This window comes from Halichoerus grypus, chromosome 1 (assembly GCF_964656455.1).
Source record: "Halichoerus grypus chromosome 1, mHalGry1.hap1.1, whole genome shotgun sequence".
NCBI classification, from domain to species: domain Eukaryota; kingdom Metazoa; phylum Chordata; class Mammalia; order Carnivora; family Phocidae; genus Halichoerus; species Halichoerus grypus.
Window position 1 is genome coordinate 11,853,410 of NC_135712.1, and position 22,443 is coordinate 11,875,852.

The 22,443-nt window shown below is 45.5% G+C and overlaps 1 protein-coding gene across 6 annotated transcripts in view; it reads right to left on the reverse strand.

The window, feature by feature from the left end:
* ITSN1 (intersectin 1) overlaps positions 1 to 22,443 on the reverse strand; it is a 219,645-nt gene that overhangs the window by 58,474 nt on the left and 138,728 nt on the right. For 4 of the 6 annotated variants that reach the window (XM_078076839.1, XM_078076836.1, XM_078076837.1 and 1 more), the window contains 7 exons: positions 17,017 to 17,264; positions 14,582 to 14,741; positions 11,066 to 11,271; positions 10,186 to 10,268; positions 6,206 to 6,372; positions 2,860 to 2,905; positions 413 to 534 (listed from right to left, as the gene is read on the reverse strand). In XM_078076839.1, the coding sequence (XP_077932965.1) occupies positions 413 to 534; positions 2,860 to 2,905; positions 6,206 to 6,372; positions 10,186 to 10,268; positions 11,066 to 11,271; positions 14,582 to 14,741; positions 17,017 to 17,264 (1,032 nt within the window). The remainder of the gene's footprint in view (positions 1 to 412; positions 535 to 2,859; positions 2,906 to 6,205; positions 6,373 to 10,185; positions 10,269 to 11,065; positions 11,272 to 14,581; positions 14,742 to 17,016; positions 17,265 to 22,443) is intronic. The other 2 variants (XM_078076859.1, XM_078076849.1) reach the window with 1 other exon arrangement.

Genomic DNA, 22,443 nt, shown 5'->3' on the forward strand with positions numbered 1-22,443 from the left:
CATGCGCGGGAACGAAGCATGCTGTGACGCAAAGATGTGGCTTCCGTACCACACCTTATAATTAACGATGGCAAGCTCGGCTTCCATAATGTCATGACACGTGAGGAGGACCCTGCGGGCGCCCCTCATCATGACTTCTCACTCTCCCAACACTCTCTCTCAGAATTCAGGAGTCAAGCAAATCTGGATTCATCTTTCAGGGACTCCTCAGCTCTCACAGCTCTGCTACAGGCCGCCCGAAGCTTAGAAAGCAAACACACGGACTCAGACGATGGGGCATCTCTTGGTATCCAAGCACAGGACTAGGTGGTGCGGGACTGTGCTGTACTTTGCAATGACATCATAGCCCTTTGGAGATTTTACACATTCAAATCTGGACAGAGAATTTTAAACAAACGGAAAGGACACTAACTTGCAGCTCTCCTTCCCACCAACCGCCTGGGTTCTTTTTTCGGATCAAAATCAGCTGACCAGGGGCCAGAGTCAGCTGCTCGGGACCTGTGGCAGCGTAGCAGGCAATAACCTGCGCGATTTCTGGAAAACAAGATCAAACATCGCGGCGCGGTGTTACGGTCAGGAGAAGAAATTCTAGAAGATGCAGCCACCTCCCGGGTTCATAGATTATCGGCACCAAAGCCAATGCCCTGGGCTGGTTTTCTGCTCAATGAATGAAGATGGCTCACTCAGTGGCCCCCGTTCCACGACCTACGATCCAGAGGCAGCATTCAAGGGCTCAGCTGAACTTTTGGTTCTGCTCTAGGACCTCCTCATCATCTCTCAGAACTTCTTTACCAAACTTCCCTCCACGAACCCCATTCTTGCCCCCCAATTCCCACACCTTCTGTCCCAGCCCCTCCCACAATTGCTGCAAACGCCCTGCTGCCCACAGCGGGGGCCTCGTCCCTCCGCACCCCGCCCTCCGCCCCGCAGTGCGAGCACCCAGCACACTCACGGGTGGGTACGTGAATAAAGGAATTCAAGTGGAGCTTCCCCCCCCGACAAGGAAGTAGAAAGAGGAATTCTATTTTCTCCAGAAACTTTTGGGAGCGTGGCGCTGGCTGATTTAGACGTTGTAGCTTTAGACGCTCAGCCCCACCCACATGACCATTTTCTCTGTGGCTCACATTTTGAGGAGGATCCTTGAATATCAGGTGGGAATCATGTCAATGCATGTTTACTTTTACTTCAAGTTAAAAAAAAGAATTGGGAGTTAAGAGAATTTTAGGCAAAAACAGTTCAGCACAGGGGGAAAAAAAAAAAACCACATAAACAGTTCTGTATTTTCCCTAAATGTTAAAAATCTCATGGGAAAAATTCCAGCAGTACCACAGACCAGACTCTGAAAAGTACATTTCTACTGGCACAGGAGGTCGGGTACGAAAAAACAAAATCCCTCTCTGACTGAATTCTGGCATTTCTGCAGTGACTGCTTTCGGAACTTCTAGAAGCAATACGGAACAAACTGTTCTGCTCCTCCACACTCTCTCCCCATCCTAACAGATCTTGAAAGAAAGAAGGAATGAGGGAAAGCAAGTAAGAAAGAAAAGAGGTAAAAAGACCCCCCTGTCCTCTGACGGTACTTCCTCCTGCTCAAAAAGCACATTAGCAACCCCCTCTGACCCTGTTCTGCCATCGGCCGCCGGCCACCAAGCCCGGCGCACCAGGCTGTCAGGGGGCAGGCCCGGCCCTGCCAGATGCTTTGGGCTGACCAGGGGAAGCAAGAAAGAGGCCAGCTTACATACACCTCGGCCCCACTGAGAGTCCTCGCTGGGAAATCTGTGCTGGGGGTAAGAATTCTCCCCTCACACGCCAAGGACTAGCTCTAGATTCCAAGAGTTTCTGGTCTGGAGAGAGTCCAAATGAGTGTCCTATTTGGCCTCAGATTTTCCTGCTCCTCAAAGGACCTGGCATTCACAGCCAGCAATCTGCCCCCAGCATTCTTTTCTGTCTTTTGTGTGCCTGAGGAGCTCCCTGGTTTCAGTACAAAGTTAAGCCCATCTGGACCCTTTGGAATGACAACTCAAAATGTAAAACACTCACAGTTAAAACAGAGATGGGGACCCAGGTGTTCCAGTGTCTGGAGGCTGACTAAAATCCTACAACAACCCGAGAACCCACTTTTCCTTGTCAGGTAAGCCCATCTGGAGCTGAGCACCAGACCCAGAAACACCAGACCCCCCTGGGAGCCTGCCAGGGATGCCCCATCTACATCTCCTCCAGACACAATAGCAAAAACGCTCAAATGACCTAGAGGTGGAGGACATGCCATACAAACTTATTGTTTCACATCTGCTTCTTTCCCCTCGCGTTCATGGTACTATTTGTAGAACACGTGATTTTGTTTCCATTAACTACAGCACTGAATTCAGAGGGATGACTGTAATTTCGTACCTTCAGTGTGTACCTGAGGAAAACCACCCCATGGCTTCTAAATTAATGGGACCTCTACTTTGCTCTTTGAACCCTGGCCACTATTTGTCCTGGGACTGAACTGTGCTGTCAGGAGAGGAAATGAGCCCCCTGGACCTCACACGAGGATGAGGACATGGCGGCTACGCCCATATCTTAAAGCTCCATGCGTTACAACTTGCCACCACCTTGCCTGACTTACTTCTTCGCAACCCACGAGGACATTCTGTCTAGCGACGTCCCCTCTCCCCATGTGCAAAGCAACAGCTAGAGTGCATCACCATGTACACATTATGAATGGATTCCGAGAAAAGGATAAACTCCAACCCCTCTTAAGAAAGATTCTGTTGTCTTCCCTTCTAGGCTTCCGGCCCTCCTGAACAAAGATTGGGAGCAACTATCAATTACATTCAAAACATTGAAAAATAAGCATCAGGGTTTGTAACTTACCAGGTTTTTTTCCTAAACTCCCTGTTTTCCCAGCAGTTCCAGAGCCCTTAAAACAGAGCAAAAGGTCTCATTTGCATACTGCAGAGTTTTGGTCATGCAACTTAAAACACGATCAATGATGACACAAGCCCGCTCAAGCCCCCGGCGCCCCCTGCTCATTCTGGGGAAACACAGCAGCACTGTATCTGCTGCCATCAGATGGGTATCGGGAAAACATGGGATAAAATAAGTACTTTCAACACACAGCTTTCACCCTCTTCTTTAGAGAAAAGTGAGCACAGGATGTGGTACTGTAGCATCCCAGGGTGCTCGGGAGCTGCCTATGGGTAGCACAGGTGTATCCTGTCCCTGGGTCAACCCCAACAGGGGGTGCCGGGCGAGGACGACTATTAGTCTAGGTCCTAAACACTGAGCTCCTGCTTATGTTCAAATGGTTATTAAATTATTTCACACATAAAAACTACAGAGACTCTGACATCCAGGAGCCTAACACCCAGATTTACTACGTAAAATATTAATATTTTGCTACACTTGCTTTAGAGCTTTTTTTTTTTTTTTAAATAACGGAAACAGCATAGTGGCAATTCAAACACGCCTCCCCCCATCCCATTCACCTCTTTATCCACAGAGGAAGCCACTCTCCTGTGTATCCTTTCCGCCCAAATCTTACACTGAAATTCCTCTATCAATGCTGGATGCACAATCCATAGAAGCAGATCATAGTTTTTTTTTGTTTTTGGCAACTATTAATTGTTCCAAAAGTGCTCTGGGGTTGAATTCCTTTATGGATACTCATGGAATTTTAAACTAGCTGAACAAGCCAACAGGGACTTCGAGTCAGGACAGGGGCCAGACTGTAATCTGTCATTACTGAGTGCTTTATTCTGAACTGATTTTCATTCTTGAGTCCCTATCTGGCAGTAAATTAAGTATTCCAATCAAGACAAAACAAAAAAGGCTTAATAGAGTAAATGACAGTTACTGGAAGAATTAAAACATGCATTTATCTAACTTATCATAGTCCCTTCATTTTGGTTATTGAAACTTAATAAGCATTTCCCAGGGAAAGCTTGAGTTACAATTTTTTACTCTGATTACGATTTCTGTATTAACAAAATATGTAATACCAATCTCCCTTGCTATTTTTATAGGCTGCATATCAAAATGAAGGAATACTAATGAAACAAGATTCCAAATGACCAGTTAACTTTCCCAGTATGGACTTATAATATACTCCCTATAGTCCATAAAAGGAACAAGGCATTTTTGGCAACACCCAATGATAGAGTCCAAATAGCTTCAGTGTGTTCCCCGCTTTTTTTTAAGTAGGCTCTGTGCCCAACCTGGGGCTTGAACTCACGACCCCGAGATCAAGAGTCACATACTCTACCGACTGAGCCAGCCAGGCGCCCCGGTGTGCTCCCTCTTTAACACCACAGCCAGCACATAAACTAAGACATAATCAGAGGGCCAGGTCCTGTCCTGGCAGCCCTCAGGAATGCAGCAGAAAAGCATGGGTATGGGTCACGGCCTTTCTCCTACAGAGAAGGGAAGCCAGGATAGCACAACCTCCCCCATGCCCAGAGGGGCAATTCTGGTATCTGAGGCTGGGTCTAAGAAATTTTCCTTAGACACTGAACTCTGTATCCAAGGAGAAGGAAAGAGCTGACTTTTTAGGTTTTTTCATCATTGTGGAATAATGTAGCTAAATGTTTGTCCAAAATCTCTAGCACTGTTGGTTCTTCTGTGGCTCATATTTTAAGACCATGGTTAAAAAGCACCTTATAACTCAGCTTACCTTTAAAAAATGTCAGGTTGTTTTTCAACTTACTGATTTCAGATGTGTGTGTGTATGTGTGTATGTGTTTTATAGAAAACTAATTTATCAAAATACAATATAAGTAATGGCTTTGGTCTTTTACTTGATCCAAAAGGTAGTCACTCTAAGAGTCTTCATGCCTAGTGGTAGAAATTGCGTTTAGTTTTAGTTTTCCCCCTGCACTCCTGAAATATCATCTGTATGATTCTTACTGGATCCGACTGGATTCCTGGCGAGAAGCCCAGTTCTCCCCTCTCCGGGTCTGCAGAGGACAATTCGCCGGCTGTCCTACCCGAGAGAAGCACTTTCTTTCTACCAGGATTCTGCCAAATCCTCTAAGGGTAAGCAGACTCATGCAAATCCCTCCCTGGGCGTCTCAGTAAGCTGCTCTCAAGACCACAGCAAGGGAAAACAAAACAAAACAAAACAAAAACAAAACAAAAAAACCCCCAAAGAGCTAAAATGACACTCCCTGAAAAAACAAAACCTAAGCAAAATAAAAACTACTCCTGGGCACCGCAGGGAAGGCGAAGGACTGCAGCGTGGGGCCAGGCTCCAGGCTCCCAGAGCAGCTGCAGGTACTGGGGCCCATGGACCAGCTCAAGGTCCACCCTCGTGCTGGCATGCCGATGACAGAGGAGCTTTGTCCCCCTGGCTTACACCTGAGAAAGCCGGTGTTAAAACAAAACAAAAAAAAAAAAAAGAAAGAAAAAGAAAAAGAAAGAAAGAAAGAAAAAAAAAGCCAATTCTTGTTGGTTTATTTATGTGCAATGGATCTGTTAAATGACTACACTGATTTACCTTGAAATTCTCCACTAACTTGAAACTGGCCACTACGGGACAGGCTCCCCATACTCTGGCGGTGGGCCCGCCCCACCGTCTCATTAAACTCGCACCACCTCAACACCACTTGGTATGTAACTGGATTTTTAGGGCCCCATGTAACAACAATGGGAGCCATTTCTGATTTATAAGCATAATAGCACTTAGAATAAATTCAGGCCCTGATCAATGGGCCTGAGATACTAAGGCCCAGCCCAAAGTGTTATCGATCTCTTAAATCTTACGTCTTCCTAATGTGTAGGTAAAAATATAACTTTTAGAAACTCTCTACTGCCCAATGTTCTGGGGCCCGAATCACCAAAATCCTTTTGTTTACATGGGTGAAATACTGCTGTGTGCCCTTCTGTGAGTATCCCAGATCGGTGACCCCGAATACCTAATCAAGCACGTTCCCTCCAAATCCTAAGTCAGTCACATGCAGGACAGAGATGGATACTGGACATTAATGCAGCTGGTGCAGACCGGCCTCCGCTCGGCCCCAGGGAGACCTTCTGCCTGTGGGGAGCCAAGCCTAGCCTGCAGCACCAAATGGCAAGTTCAAACAATTACGGGTCACTCTGGTACTTGCTGTCAAGTTCCCGGAACTTAGCCAGACCCATCAAAGCGTTCCACCGTCAAATATCGTGACTCTGCAAAGAGAATCACCACACAGAAAGGGAGAGGAAACAGTTAATGTGGGTTTACCTCTGAGTCCTTAAGCCTCACATAGTTAGAAGGGAAGACTCCGGACTTGTCGCCCACTGTTCCTGTCCACCAGTCACCATCTTTCTTGGTAACCAAAATCACATCCCCTTGCTGAAAGGTTAAATCGCCTTGCTCAGAACTCTCGTAAGTGTACATGGCAATAAATTCTGGTGGGGAGAAATATTGAGATACGGAGAGAGCTTGATTGTTTACAGAAATCCCAGACAGCTTTGCAAACGCAAGTTTATGAATAAGGAGGTTAGGATAAGATCCATTCAAGAGAAAGGCTTGTCACAGATAAAACAGAATTGCAGAACACCCTGGGCTCCAAATTCCCCAATTGCACATAAACATTCAGTAACTGCAGACAGGGGACAATTCCTGTGAAGACCCAGCCATGTGAACAAAAAAGGCCAACTGCATGTCTACCAACCCTGAGTGCCAGGAGTGAGCTATAATTTTAAGTGGAAATGGCTTTTACATTTACTTTTAACTAACATTTACTGAGTAGTCGTGCTGAGCACTGATTTAGATGCACGACACACAGCCTCTTGTACACACATAGGTATCTGTATTTCCATCTGAAGGGTACCAAGTCACAATTCTGAAAAAGTTTTAGATGCAGTATAACCTTTATGTAAATTAAATAAGACACGCTGTTCATCATTCAAGCGCCTGAGTGAAAACTTAGGCCCTTTTGTGCCATATACACAGATGGTCGGAAGCTGTTAAAACACAAAATAAAAGATATATGCTATTTAGTTAAAAACGGGCATCTACTTGTCATTCAGGTGCACAAACAGGTAGGTGGACTGATAACAAAAGTAATGTCTACTCAATCCCAGAAAATAAGCAAATCTTTCTGAACAAGTTGAAAAGAAATCTCAGTTTCTTACATTTTATTATTCACATCTTAAAGGATAAGAACTAATGTTCCTTACGTCTTGCATGTGAAGGGTGTGCATTCCAGAGGAAAATTTTCTTCTGAATTACAAAGAGTTGATTTTGCTAAGGCTCAGAAACCAAATCACGCTCTCCGAAAGATCATTAGACACAAAATTCTAGACACTACACTAGGTGCTGGATAAAAGATTTACAGAAAGCTGAACCTAGGTTTCTTGCTTCCACTTTTTCTCCATTTTATCCTAGGCCTTTGGGTATTTTAAAAAAAGTAATTAAAAAATATCACCATTTACCTACTCAGAAAGTTCATTTTTATGATGGATGATACCTGTTTCTGGCTAAAACTTCAGAGGGAGCCCTTAAATTCAGAGCCTAACGTTAATTAATAGGCAGAAATTTAGTTTGGAGGAATCCTTTTGGCTCATTTTAAGAGCCTCTGCAGGGGGTACTAATGAAAGCTAAAACAAACACAAAAAAACACAAAGCCCCCTAATGCGAGTGCTAATGTGGGCAGCTCTCCATCGTGGGAGAGCCCTCCAAGGGCTGAGTCAGCTTCAGCAGCTCAGCCTGCAGGCTGGTGCCAGCAGTGACTACTGGGGAGTGCGGACCCCACGGCAGACACAAGATCACCCAAATGTTCGAGGGAGAACAGAAGCCTCTCTGTCTTGAGTCCTCCGGCACGGCAAAAGCACACCTCCACAGTTAAAACTGGAAAAATGATTTCCCGCACGTGGAAATCAAAGTCTGGCGGTCTTGCTAAGGACATTCTTTTTTTCATTAATATCATTCCTTCTCCTGATTTCTCAGTACTCTGATCCTTCCCTTTTGGTGTTGCTCTGTTAATTGCCCCTTCGCTCGTGTTCGGCCAGTTAAGATAGGATCCTTGGCAGATCAATACTTTTCCCAGTGATTCCTGCACTGAGAAGTCACTTGCTCAAAAAAGGATCCAAATTTTGAAGTTACTTTCAAAATGCTTACGAAACTTCAGAAGCATGAACTCTGGCTGAACCTACGGCTGCACCATAAGGTACCAAGGAGACTGGAAAAGACTGTGGCTTTGCTCGCCCCGCGATGCACACTGGTATCGGGGACGCTGCTGCCGGGCTCAGTGGGGACCGCCTCCGGAGACATTTACCACAGGGCACTGGCCATTCCCAAGCCAGCATTCTAAGAGCTACCCAAACCGACAAATCTACTTAATCTGGTGTATGGTTTACTTTAAATGTGACTGCCTTTAATGCACTATGAATAAGGGGCTCATTAATATATACAGCTTTTCTCTGAACGTCAACTGCCAAGTTCTTCCACGCCACTCCGGAAGGCCAGCGATCTCTCTCCTAGTGTTTCCTAATATTCCTAAATCATCTGACAGTGGATGTAATAAATGTCAGTGGGGATTAGAATCTCTCTCTGTTACCCAACTTTAAACATGTGTGTGGTTCACCTGTGACCTCTATAGCGAGGCCTCAAGGGATGAGGCCTCTGTACATGTCTCAAAACAAATCAGCATTCATCACTCATCGGCACTGCTCCTAGACGAGGATGCTCACTGCGTTGAGTGGCTCTCCATCAACAATCCAGGAAACGGGGCAAAAAGGCAAGAACACTAGCGGACGCTCACTGACTTCTCCTAATTGCTTGACACAGATGATCTCATAATCCTTTGTAATAACTTCCTACCTGAAGGGGTGGTCAGTATGCCCACTTTACAGATGAGGAAGTGAAGGCATGATCAAGAGTACCTGGCTACTAGGCGAGAGCCAGGGTATAAACTTCAGCCCTCCGAGGAGACTTAATTGGAGAGAATACACTGAATTTGGGCAGAATCGTAAAATTTGCTTTATACAAAATTGACCACACACGCTGTGTTTAAAAGAGCTTTTTTGTGCCTCGTTCTGCTAACAGTGGATAAACACTCATTCAGATGACTGATAAGAGTGTATAAACAGAACTCTGCTAATGATCGTTTTGGTGGGAACAGCAAAAACGGGATCCAATAAAATGCTGGATTTGTTTGGCAGTGATGAGGTTTATAGCTGTATCTATAAACCACAAAAATTTTGCTTCTTGAATTCCTTTTGGAAAAGTTAACTGTGTTACCGTGAGTCTGAAAGGCCACTGAACAACCTTAATCCTTGCTGTCTCCACTCAAACAACTGGTTTCATAATTCTGTCTTTCACCAGGCACACTTTCTGAGGAATGCAACAACCCCACGATGGCGAAGAAACTAAATCAAACACGCTATATTCATAGAATTTATTTGAGGAACCCATGAAAAATTAGTATACAACTGGGTAGACCTCTGTTAACTCGGAGCACTGATCAGACTTATGGTGGAAAGCCCGTCAGCTTCAGGTAGCACTCTACAATTAGATGAGAACGGCTACACTGAATGCAGGGAAGACGGGAGATTTTTACCATGAGAGCCCAGGTTATGTGGGTTTCGTTCATTTTAAACCCCTTGCCGTGTATAGGCATGGGCAATCCTCAGAATTATGTTCATGAGGTAGACCAGGAAATAAAGCAATTAATTATTTGTGTCAGAAACACTCAAAATGACATCTTTAGGCCTAAGTCATCTGGTGTGGTTATTTCCCAGGAACCGAAAAACGGAGCTTCTCTGCTTCCTTTGAGGTGGCAGAGTTTGCTGGGACAGCTTTACTTGACCGTGTCATTACAGTTTTAAAACAACACACTGATGTACGGGTCAGTGGGGAATGGGCTCTATTCGGGGAAGCAGCGACCACAATTTGGCCACAGAGATGCTCACAAAACGGGATCCCGAGCGACGCCGATGGGCCTCTTTCAAAGGTCAAAGGGCTCATGACCAAGTATCATGACAAGATTCAGTGTTTATGATCAATATTATCGGATACTATTCTGAAAGTCTCCATGAAGTACTCTGCTTCTGTGAAGATCTAACCTTGCATTTTACCTCAGACTGGAACACACCGAGCATCAATCAATGTAGCCTATTTTAAAGGGAAATTCCATCTCATTTCAAACATTTACTGTTTCTATGACGTTGAGCCCCTCGACCCTCCTGAAGAGCATCATTAGCCTCAGGTTCTCTCACCTTCTCCTGAGACGGTCGGCTTGGCTGCTGGCGAAGCTACTCTCTTCAGACTAGCAGGACTTTCTGAAGAACCAGAATCCATGCTGGAAGAGGTGGGAAGAGAAAGTATTTTAATTTTTATCTTCAAAGAAATCAATACAAATGACATTGATTTTCCTTTTTCTTTTTTTCTTTTTAAAACTGCTTAATGTTTAAAACTCTGGACCATCTACATCAGAAACAGGTGCACTTGGCTAAGTGAAAACACGGAACGTGCAGCAGAGGCAGGATTCTGAGCCTGCGTTCTTGTTTTTCAGCGCTTGCTACGCTGGGTGCGCAGCCCACGTACTGGTCTATTTCCAAGAATGAAGGATAGATGCTCGTCCAAGATTTTTTGCTATTTTTATCTCCTTGAAGCTCATAATTTGTTTCGAGCACCTTCATGACTCCAATAATTGATCTACAACCTTTATGTTAAATTAGGATCCATGCTCTAAGGTTCCTAACAAAAAAGAGAGAATTCATTCTTTCCATTATTTCCCCAAAAGCTTTGGGCCTCTAAGTCTTCGTGTGTATCTGGCAAAAGTACTGGGTACCAGGCACGAAGAGAGGCTTACTCTCCGACAAAGCCACACGAATGCTCCAGGTCTCAGAGTAGAATTTCCTCTTACAGAAGTCACTGAAAAACAAGATACGCAGCCTTCCACAAGTGAAAGGGAAAACATGACCCCTTATTTGTCAGAGGCTGCCTTCTGCTGGCACGTCCCCTAACTTCTGGCGCTAGAGGATCTGGAAGACAAAATTATCCTGCAATCCCATCTGTGAATCTTAACCAATGCAAGCAATACTTTAATGCCTAACATTATTTTCATCTAACAGAAGCAGATAAACACAAACATACCTTGTAGATTTCCTTATGGGCCCTGAAATGAGTTTCACGTAAGACTTGGGGAACCAACCCTTCTGACCTTGAACTTCTCCAAACCACCACATGTCTTGCTGTTCCAGGACGGTGATGACATCATTTTTGTTAAAATTTAAGTGGTTGTCTTTTTTGGCTCTCCAAGGATACAGGGCTTGGGCTTGTAGTCCCTCCACCTTCTCGCCCTTGTACGGAAACACATAAAGGACATCTCGTTACTCCGTGATCGGTCACCGACTCAGGACGCTCCTTCCCAGCAAGCGCGCGTGCACACACACACACACACATGCACGCACGCACACGCACGCGCCTGGCCACAAAGGACCCTGCTTCGGTGTAGCATGGATGCTGAATGCGTCCCTGCGTCTTAGGAATCGCTTCTCTTCAAAAGGAGAGGCGCAAACCTGCCAGCCTAATCACAAGGCCATTGTCTGGCCATCTCAAACGCCCCCTTTCAACAAGCCAGGAGGTCGTATTTATTTTGTGGCACCTGGCTGTGTGCCTTTTCTATTTGGTTCCATTTTAACCCCCGAGGGGCCCAGGGTACCCCTCCCCCGGATTCAGGCGTTTGGTGGAAGATTGATAGGGGAGCAGAAATCTTATGGAACCTCAAGGGATAACAAACTGATATCTGAGTTTAGGTGGACACAGGAAAATATGCCCTGCGTTGGATTGCGCTTGTTTTAGTTCCTTTTTAGGGACACGGGGCGTAAACGCATTGTGATCCATGCCAACATCTACATGCAAAGGCAACGTGGGGTTATTACAAAGAGGAATGAAATGCCACCTGCCTCCTCAAAATAATTTAGGTTAAAAGACTTTATTAACCATAAAAAGAGACAGTACTCTATTCTTAGCAAAGACTTCACAATTAATGGGGAAGAAAGAGATACACGCAATGATCTAGACCACCTGGTAGAATGAAATCTACCACAAAGAGGCTCCAACTATTCACTGTGGGAAGAGAGAGGAAAGAGGACTGAATTCTGCCCACGGGCAACAGGGACAATTCCACGGAGGCTGAGGCACTGGAGTTGGGCCTTGAAGGGCGAGAAGGACTGGGCGAGCTAGGGCTTCGGAAGAAGGGCACTCCAGGCCGAGGGCACGGCACAGGCCAAGGCCTCGAGGTGGCGCACAGCAAAGGGTCCAGGGAGAGGAGCATAGTCCCGGGGTGCGTGGAGCCTAGTTTCCTGGAGGGGTGTAGTAGGAGATGAGGCTGGAAAGGCAGGGTGAGCCATTTATTATCTTTTTAAAAACTGTAACGTAAAACCATTACAATATCTTAAGATAATACTAAAAAAATACAACGTCAACTTTCAAGCATATGTGAAAACGGACAGACACAAAAGATGATGCCCAAAGACAGTTCCTTCAGGACCAACGCGTACTTGCCTTTAGAGGACACTGTCCTATCCACGCTCGATGGTGAGTATTTACATGTCAAATAGCCCCAGCAGCCATGCTGACAACCTCTCCACCCCTGGTCTTCCTGGGTCCTCACCTTCTCAAACCTACCACGTCCCTCCTCCCTCCCATCTCGGCTGCACACCTCCTTCAAGTCTCACAGATTCTCTGCCTCCCATTTTCTTCCCTCGGCTTGCGGGAGCCCCCCGTCCCCATAGTCCTCTGGCTTGTGGCTCTTTTGTGCTGTCTAATCCTCCCAGTTGCTTCCATTCATTCCTCTGCCAAGCCTGGGCCCCCAGGTCAGCCATTTCGACTGCGTGGGCCCTCCCTGGCGTCTCATAAGCTCTTCCCCCGAGACGCCCTCCCTGTGCCTGCCTTGTCAACCCTTCCCCACGGACACAAGCGAATAACCCAGCCTGGACTCAGGGTTGGAACCCTATCTGTGTCACTTAGTAATTTCGTGACTCTGGACAACCGCTTCATCTCCCTAGGCCTCAGTTTCCACCTTATAAAACAGAAACACTTCCTCTAAAAGGTTAAGGAAGTTTAATGAATCTATCCCTAGTATTGCTGTGGTAGTAACAATTACCGTAGTAGCAGCTTCTCTTTCTACTGCTATTTCTAGTCCAGACTAGACCGCAGTATGGCTGCAGGGAGCCGAGATAAAGTCCAGGGACGACCAGTTAGAGATTCAGGTTAAATCCCGCCCAGAAATCCTTCACTCTTCTTGGCTGATTTTGTGCACTCCGCAGCCCTCAGGATCCCCTCCCGAGAAGGTGGCCACACTGTGCCACCTGAATTCCTTTTTCTCCTTTACCTTTCTCCAGTCTCTCCTCACCCTCCCTCTCCCAGAAGAAGAATCCTGTCTTCTTTCTGCACCCTGCATGTGCTTCCCACCCCCCACCATGGCGTTCTTGGGGCCTGACTTGCGGTCCCTTTCTCCCCGGTGCCCTCCCTGCGCTCTGCTCCCGTGATTCCGGGGTCACAAACCTCTTCACTCGCTCACCCTCTCTGCCTCCCCCACTCTTCGCCATCGGTTTATCCTACTCCGTCCCAGGTCCCAGGTCACTCTTCTAGCCACACTGACTGCTCTCTTGGCCTGGTCACCACCCCCCTTTCTGCAAACAGTCAAGCCGGGACAGAAGCAAAGGGAAGGAACCCCTCCGGGCAGGAGCTCCTCCTCCTCTCCTGGGTTGCAGAACACACACACTCTGCCTATTTTCCACTTTCTCGCTCTGTTCTTTTTTGAAGAGCTCATACGTGGCCTCAGAGCAGATCTACGTTCCCATTGCCCGCTGGACGGGCCCACCTGGTGCCCCACGTTCACCTTAAACTAAACACATCTACAACCCGGCTCCTCCAACTAAAAATCACTTTCTCTTTGTGCCCCCGTTTCTCTCTGAGGTCAAATCCTTCCCTCAATCCCCCACTGCTCTCCTTTCCTTTGGCTCCAATAGGAGGGTGACTTGGTCCTGCTTAGCGGTCGCTCCTGCCCAATGTCCTCTGCTTGTACCTCCCCACGAACCTGCTCCAGGTCAGAAGCTGTTCCCCCACCCCCAAATGCCTGCCCAATGGGCACTTGCTCTGTTTGATCATTTATAGACATTCCTTTATCTTTACTGTTTTAAGTCAATGACTGCTTTATTGTATGGAATAGTAATATTCAGAATTAACTACTTTATCCTGTTCACCTATAATCAGCCAATCTTTTCCGATATATACTCACTGGTCTCCCCAAATCGACTGGCCCAAGCTTTTCCCCAAACACTCTGATCTCCTACCTTAAAGCCTCTCCTCACAGTATTTGCTGGCTGTGAGGCCAGCCCACTCCACTTGCGAATAAAATCTACCCACGGCAAGATGCTGTTCAAATGCCCCTTCTTCAGGGAAGCTTTTCTGGTCAACCTGTGCAGGAGATTACCCTCCTCCGAACTCTCCAGGCTCCTGAACGCTATTGGGAAAACGTGACCTGAATCCACACGGCCACCTGACCCAGATACATACAAATAACACTGTCCAGAAGCACTTGCCAAACGTGCTGGTACTGGGTACAGCAGGCCGGGTCTTCACACTCCCCCTGACTGCCTTTACCTGGCCTAAGACAGGAGACGGAGAAGAGCCAGTGGTTGTGGCTGGAGTAAATGCTGATCTCTGCCTTAGCTGGCCGGCGCTGGGGACAGTGAGCGAGGGCTGGGCAGCCCACGCGTCCCAGTTGTCTGTCTCCGGCTTCTCACTCGTGCTGGTGGGCCACCTGGAAGGAAACATATGCCACCATGAGAAGTGAGTCCTTCCTATGCACCAGCTTTCACCCACAGCACACGGAGACTTATGGGGCTTTATTTATTTTTTTTTAAAGATTTTATTTATTTATTTGACAGAGACACACACAGCGAGAGAGGGAACACAAGCAGGGGGAGTGGGAGAGGGAGAAGCAGGCTTCCTGCCGAGTAGGGAGCCCGATGTGGGGCTCGATCCCAGGACCCTGGGATCATGACCCGAGCCGAAGGCAGACGCTTAACGACTGAGCCACCCAGGCACCCCTTATGGGACTTCCTAAAGTTCAAAAACAAGACGGGGAGGAAAGAGCTTCAGACGTGGTTAAGTCCGAGCTTCACACCCTAGCGACGAACCTCAGGCACATGACAGTAGTCTCTCTGAATCTTCATTTCCTCATTGATAAAATGGCAACAATATTCTGCCACTTTGTCATTTGTAAAAACAACAGCGAGGCCAGCAAGAAGGAAGCTAGGCGGCACCTATGAAAACATGCCAGCTTCGCAGCTAGCGCTCAACGCCGTCTCTCTGTCCCATCGGTGCCACAGCGAGCACCAGGCCATGTGCCCAGCCACCGGGGTAACGACAGGTGGCACCTTACAGCAACCAGTCATGCTGGAGCTCAGGGACGGTTTTAATTTTGTGATCTTTATAATGTTAAATAACTACATCGGTGCGAGCGCAAACCAAATGTAATTTACTTTTTACGTCTTTATGAGACATAAACACATTTGAAAAGCAAAATAATTCCTTTGAGGGGCGCCTGGGTGGCTCAGTCGGTGAAGCGTCCGACTCTTGATTTCGGCTCAGGTCATGGTCTCACAGCCGTGGGATCGAGCCCCACGCTGGGCTCTGTGCTGGGCGTGGAGCCTGCTTAAGATTCTCTCCCTCTCTCTCTGCCCCTCCCTCTCTCTCTCTCTTAAAAAAAAAAAAATTCCTTTGTTAGACTGTACACCGATTCTGAGTTTGGCAAATAAGACGCCCATAATTACAGCAGCAGAACTGCACACCACACGTGTATTGCAGAAGAGTCACAATGACTGAATCCACAGCAAAACGAAATCCTAGAAAACACGGTATTTGTCTTCTATGTTAGCCTAAGCTTTAGTTTAAAAAAAGTCAGAACTTTTCAATCAAGATCAAGACAGAATGGGAGAGTTTCAACTTGGAATCATGCTAATGGAAGGCTACTTTTTAGCAGAGGCTAGATAGGGAGGACCTTTTGTAGCAACTGCAACCTTTTACATGAAAATAGGAGTATGAAAAACTTGTTATTCCTTCCATCCTTCCCTCCACTTCCTCTGCCCTTGGTTACCACGTTCTTTTCTCCCCTCTATTTGAGCCATCTGATCTTTCTCCAGCACTACATCTCGATTCCTGGCCTTCCATCTGTTTCTTTTGAAAGATGATCAGACTTGAAAAAAGAAAAATTAAGGTATTTCTTACTCAAATCACTCCTACTTGACTGCCTGTCTAAAATACTTTTACGGGGCACCTGGGTGGCTCAGTCGGTTTAGCATCTGCCTTCAGCTCAGGTCATGATCCCAGGATCCTGGGATCAAGCCCTGCGTCAGGCTCCCTGCCGCTCTGCCTACTTGTGCTATCTCTCTGTTAAATAAACAAATAAAATCTTAAAAAAAATACTTTTCGACAACTGCACACATAGATCACGGTCCTCTAACCAAAAGTGTGGACAGCGGTTACCTCCATCATTTCAAATCTCTGCTTACACACAGTTTTTAATGCCATTTCCTGCTGACCAAGGGCGCCGCCCCAACATATGTGTACCAGACCGATGACAGAGGACAGAGGAAAGCTTTAAAGGAAACAGCTTTCTAGCTTGTTCAAAACCATGTGACTGAATTCAATTTCTGACTCTGACCAGCAAGAAAGGGCTGGTTACATGCCGGAAATGACTCTCTGTGCTGACTGACCTGGGTGTGAGATCATTAGGAAACGGCATTTCTCCATTTCTTCCACAAGAAGGAGAGATACAGACCAATCCCGAGCGCAGTAAGAGGACAGGCTTTGTTTGGCGGGTGCCAGGACAAACCACTGCGGAGCGATGAGATCGCCAGAGCCAGGTCAGAGACCGTCCTCCACAGTTTGCTAGCACAGTGGTCAGAGAAACGGGTAATGGAAATAAGCCCGCTCCTTTCCGCAGATGTACGGCCCAAAACCATAGCAATACTTTAGAAAGATTACTGAGCGAGGAGACGAGAAGTCCTCAGAAAGAGCGTGGCTACACGTACGTGGAGCTGAAGTCAGCCCAGTTGTTGGGGGTCGTGGAGGGCTCTGGAGCGGTCACCGCCACAGGAGTGGGGGGCTCGCGCACGGCCAGTTTGGGTGCCGGTGCAGAGGCTGGGTCAGGCCCGGGTTTGACTGGAGCGGGAGCCTCGTTTTCTGGGATTTTCTCGGCATAGTTTGCAGGGAACCAGCCCGTCTTTCCTTTTAATTCTCCTCCAAGCCAGCCTGGTTCTCCAGTTTGGCTTTCGTCCACCTGCAGGAAAAGTCACAGACTTTAAATCAACCTGTAAAGACACCAAGCGCTCTCCCAGGACCAAGCCCCAAGCCTCCGACCCTGTCGGATGGACACACCACACGGACGCCTCTTCTCCCTGTTCTCATCTGCATGTCTGGGAAAACCATCTCTAAACATTAACTCTGAACAAACAGTATGTGTTGTAATGCAAGGTCTCGTTCTTTCTGCTTTTTTTTTAGCTTCTCCCCCCCTTTTCTAGCAATGGCAGTTAAGATAAAGTGCCTAAAGTCCTCAGGTCCATACTTGAAATTTTTAGAGTTACCTTGAATTGGAAAGTGATGTGACAGACTTCATCACTTGGGAGGTCATGGAATTATTAAAAAATAATTTGACTTGGGTTTATGATTTAAAGCTGAAAGCAAAGGGTGCAATCAACATTAATCAGTACTCAAAATCTCTAATAACTAAGCGGTATTTGTTCAGCACAGGGATAGGAAAGATAAAAACACGGTCTTAGATGGTTTCCACGGGAAGCAAAGCTGATGTTAAGCCATTTAAAAGCTCTTCTTTAATTTTCTCATCATATATCTAATTTAAATTAAAGAAGAGATTATTCATGGCAACGGTCAATTTTATTAAGGTCCTATGTTTTTCTTTTTTATAGATTTAACTTTAATATTATAAAAGTACACATGAGAATACAGATTTCTGCTGTTTAAAACTCTCACAGAGGCTATTATATCAAGTGCTTTTATGTTTGCATTTTAATTCTAATTTAAAAGCATCATTCAAAATCACCAGGATGGTTCTACCTATCTTTATGAGTTACCCCCCCTATTTTATGAGCAACAGGAGAATGACTTTGGAGGAAAATTATTTCACTATTATTGGAGGAAAATTATTTCACTATTAGAAAACTATTTTCATTACTGAATCAAATCAGAGACCTTATCTTATTTTTATCCCTTAACATATACTGCCCAAGGAGGTAAAACATTGGACACTTCATCAGACGTTAATGTTGCTTTTTAGAAATCACAGAAATGAGTAGGGAGGACCTTAACAATGATTTTGGAAAAACAGAAAAAATACCAGTTTTCTAACTCATTCAAACATACAGTAAAAAATAATAATAATAAAAATAAAAAAATAAAGCTCCAGACTATGGAACCGAACATCTACTACCTATATTCAGTCCAGAGTAAGTGTAAATGTTTATTAGCATACTTGAATTTTCAACATGCTTGGGACGGGGTGGAAAAAGTAGAATTACACGGCTTACGACTTAACTCGAGATCTTATTTACAAAACTTTCAGTGAGTAGAAGATACTGGCACTCTGCTCCACCTTAAGGCACCCTTACTGTCAGGGGTAAAAGCAATTTTTAAAAACTGAGAATGCTCCAAAAAGGAGTTCCCCAAGATAAAGAGCAATATTGCTTCGGAGATTCTATTTTTTGCTTTACAGTTCTGATACTCCTGCTAACGCTTACATCAGATGTGAACACATTAGCCACTTTTCATTCAACTCCCCCACACTGTTTTGTGCTTACATTCCTTTTTCTGGGCAGCCCCAACTGTTTCTCTAGATGAGGATTTAAGAGGACATTTTTTCCCACTTGGATTTTATGCAAAATGCAAATGGCTAAATGATTTTCCTTCTTCATTTATATTTACTGGTGATACTGTGACACATTTAAACATCGGCACAGCTTTGCAATGGAAACAGCTGTTTTTAGGCCAGATTGTGCTGGGGGCTCCCCAACTCCTGGGCAGGTTCAACGACAGTCAAGCTTCCACCCCCCTCCACCTCTCTAGGACCGAGGTGATGTCAGGCAGGAGTGAGTAAGGAAGGAACTGGAGCCTGACACAGTGACCTGGCCTCCAGAAGGCGAAGGGTAATGATCAAGAGTAGAGCTCAGGAGACTGCCCCAATTTAAATACCAGTTCTACCATTTATTAACTGGGTGACTTTGGGCAACTTTCATCGCTCGGTGCCTCAAGTTCTTCATCTGTCACATGGTGATGATAGTACCTGTCTCATTATTGGTGGCTATGAGAATTGTGAAATATTTAAAACACTGCCTGGCATCTGAGAAGTGTTTAATGATAGAGTTTTAAAAGCCACCTCTCCTGCTGTCCCGCTCTAAATCTGTACTGAAGCTCTCTCATGTGGGCTTTTGTCCCGTTCTAAGAGCCTGGTCTTCACCGCCACTTTACGGAACCATCCCTCGTTTTCTGTATGGGGCGCTCTCTGTCTAGGAACCTGCCTGGGACCCCGGGCCCTCTGCGTTTGCCTTCCGCCAGCAGCAATGCTTTAAGGGGCTGGAGTTCAATCATGCATCATGGCCTGTCTGGAACTGCTACTCGTCTGTCCAAGTAGGACCTCCTCAAATGTCCTCTGCTTGACTCAATTATGTCCTGGGTTTTACTGTCATTCCCTTGACACAAGGGGTCTTCTCTGGTTAACAGGACTTTTGGGACTGACATCTGGAATTGGATCTGAAGCCCTTTGGGCAGGTCTAGCTTGTATCCCAGGTAGCTGATCACACCCAGCCCTGTTCCCCTCATAAGACAGAAAGTGTGCTTCACCGCTGAAAGGCGTTTTGTATACTTAGGAAGCAGAGAAGGTATCATATAAGCCTCTCATCTGTGCGAACAAGAGTTTCCCCATCCTTCAGGGTAATAGATCAGTTCTTCCCTTTTAACCAAGGAAATTCACTGGTCAACTCTGACCAACCAATAGTCTCAATAAGCCTGATTTGTTCTTACAGGAATCCCTTAATTTTAATGAATAACTTCATTTTAAGATTCAGAGGATGTAAGAAAAATTCACTCTCAACATTAAATTAACCACTTAGAAAAAGCACAAAGGTTCTCATATGAAAAGGAGAAATATTTCTTCCTGGATTTGGGAAACTTGACCCAAAATGCCAATCCAAAGGTGGAAAAACAGTACATAAGGTTAGAACAGAAAAAGAGTTCGGCATACAGGGCTGGCTACAATGTGGAGCTTAACGTACATAAAGTAGATTCATCTCCTGGTGGCTCTAAGTCAGGGGGACCTGAAATATTAAAAATAGTGGTCTTACTACACTTTCATTTAACTAGCCCCACTGCAACACCTCAAAGCATTTGGGGATCATTCTAGTGGAACATCAACAAAAAGGGAAACACAAACCCCAGACGCTGTGCACGTGTCTCGAACGTCACTGATCTATTCTACCGAATGTTAATATACACTGTGGGCTGCAGGGCTTGGATTCCACAGTCGAATGCACACAGCAGCTATGAGGTTCAAGTACATATGGCTGAAGCCCGATAATACGGTCTCCTTTCTCACTGTTTATATGCTTCATGGCTGCCAAATTCCTCCGGTAGCATGAATATTTCTGAAATCTCTGACCTTGTTGCAAAGAAGGAAAGAGAAAGTCCCTCTCCCCTCGCAAGCATGACACAGAACAAGGACAGCAAAGAGATTTAAACTGTACCAACTCAGAGCAGCTGGGGGGGCTGCCTGGGATGTGCTGAGTACGGGGGGCGCAGCACATGGTTTCTGCATCTGCCAGCTTGGGAATACAATGTTTTCCCAAAAACTTTTGGGTTGGAATATGAAAATTGTTTTCTAAAGCTCTAATTTAGAGGTCATCAAATTTCTCCTCCGTTGTAACTACTCAACTCTACCCTTGCAGTGCAAAAGCAGCTGAAAGCAGTATGCAAATGATGGGTCCAGCTGCGTTCCAATAAAACTTTATTATAATAAACAGGCTGGGGGCTGCGTATGGCCCACTCCTGGAATCGGATGTGTACCTGTCCCTCCAAACAGTGATGATACTATGGCCACTTGTTACTAAACAAGCCAACCTCAGATGTTAAGGCTATGGAAATCGAAGGAAGGCAGGAAAGAAAAGATACTAACTATACTAAAAAAAATCTCCATCCAGAGAAAACAAGGAAAAACAATGAGTTTAATGTTACATGAATAACACCAAATTAGAAGATAAACAATTTTCAGAATGAATGGAACTGGTAGATTGGCTGATAACTGATAAAGAAGTGTCCTTTTTTGGGAAATTTCTAAGAGGATATGTTTCAGAAATGATTTAGAATTAGTCTTGACAGGAAAAAGGCATTAGGTTAGATAGGTGATTCCCAAAAGTGACTGCCTAAGAGGTCTACCTGGAGAAGATTCTGAATCCTGTATATGGAGTAAAGTGCCCAGAGTCTCTGGGGGTGAGCCCTAGAACGCTTATTTCTTCTAAGCTCCATGAACAGTTCTAACGTCCTCAGTCCTGCACCACCCAGACCTGCTGAGTTAGATGATCAGCCTGTGCTCTTAAGACAAACTTCAACAAAATGGCAGTGAGCAAAGGTCTTCTAAAAAAAAATTTTTTTTTTTTTAAGTAGGCTCTACACCCAACATGGGGCTTGAACTCATGATCCCGAGATCAAGAGTCGCATGCTCTTCCGACTGAGCTAGCCAGGCACCCCTCTTCTGATTTCTTATGCTATTCCAATACTTCATGGATGTCAAATTTGATCTATTCACTCTCCAAATTTTGGGACCTCTGGATCAGAAGATAGGCCATCAATGTTCACAGTATTTAAGTACTAGCTGTCAAACTCAAGGTCAAACTCAATTAAGAAGTTTCCATTAAGAAGTTCTTCCCTGGGGCACCTGGGTGGCTCAGTCAGTTAAGCAGCTGCCTTCGGCTCAGGTCATGATCCCAGAGTCCTGGGATCGAGCCCCGCATCAGGCTCCCTGCTCAGTGGGAGGCCTGCTTCTCCCTCTCCCACTCCCCCTGCTTGTGTTCCTGCTCTCGCTGTGTCTCTCTCTGTCAAATAAATAAATAAAATCTTTAAAAAAAAAAAAACAAGTTCCTCCCTGAGCATATCGGTCCATTCTGATTCCTTTCCTCTTAAATTCCTAGGAGAGTTAGTAAGCATTCATTGAGAACTTCATCAGACATTGGCTTTTTCATGCGTTTCTCCCTACTTTTCTAAAGACTTTAAATATATGAATGGCAGACATCATCTTATATTTCTTTATATTATAAGCAATATTTAAAACAGGACTATATACAAGATACCACTTTTATTTTTGTCAACCGTGGAAAAAAATATTTTTTGGAGAAAACTGGACTGATAGTTTTTTTTCAAAAACAAAAGACTTTTTAAAGCTCCCTCCAAGGCTGCCA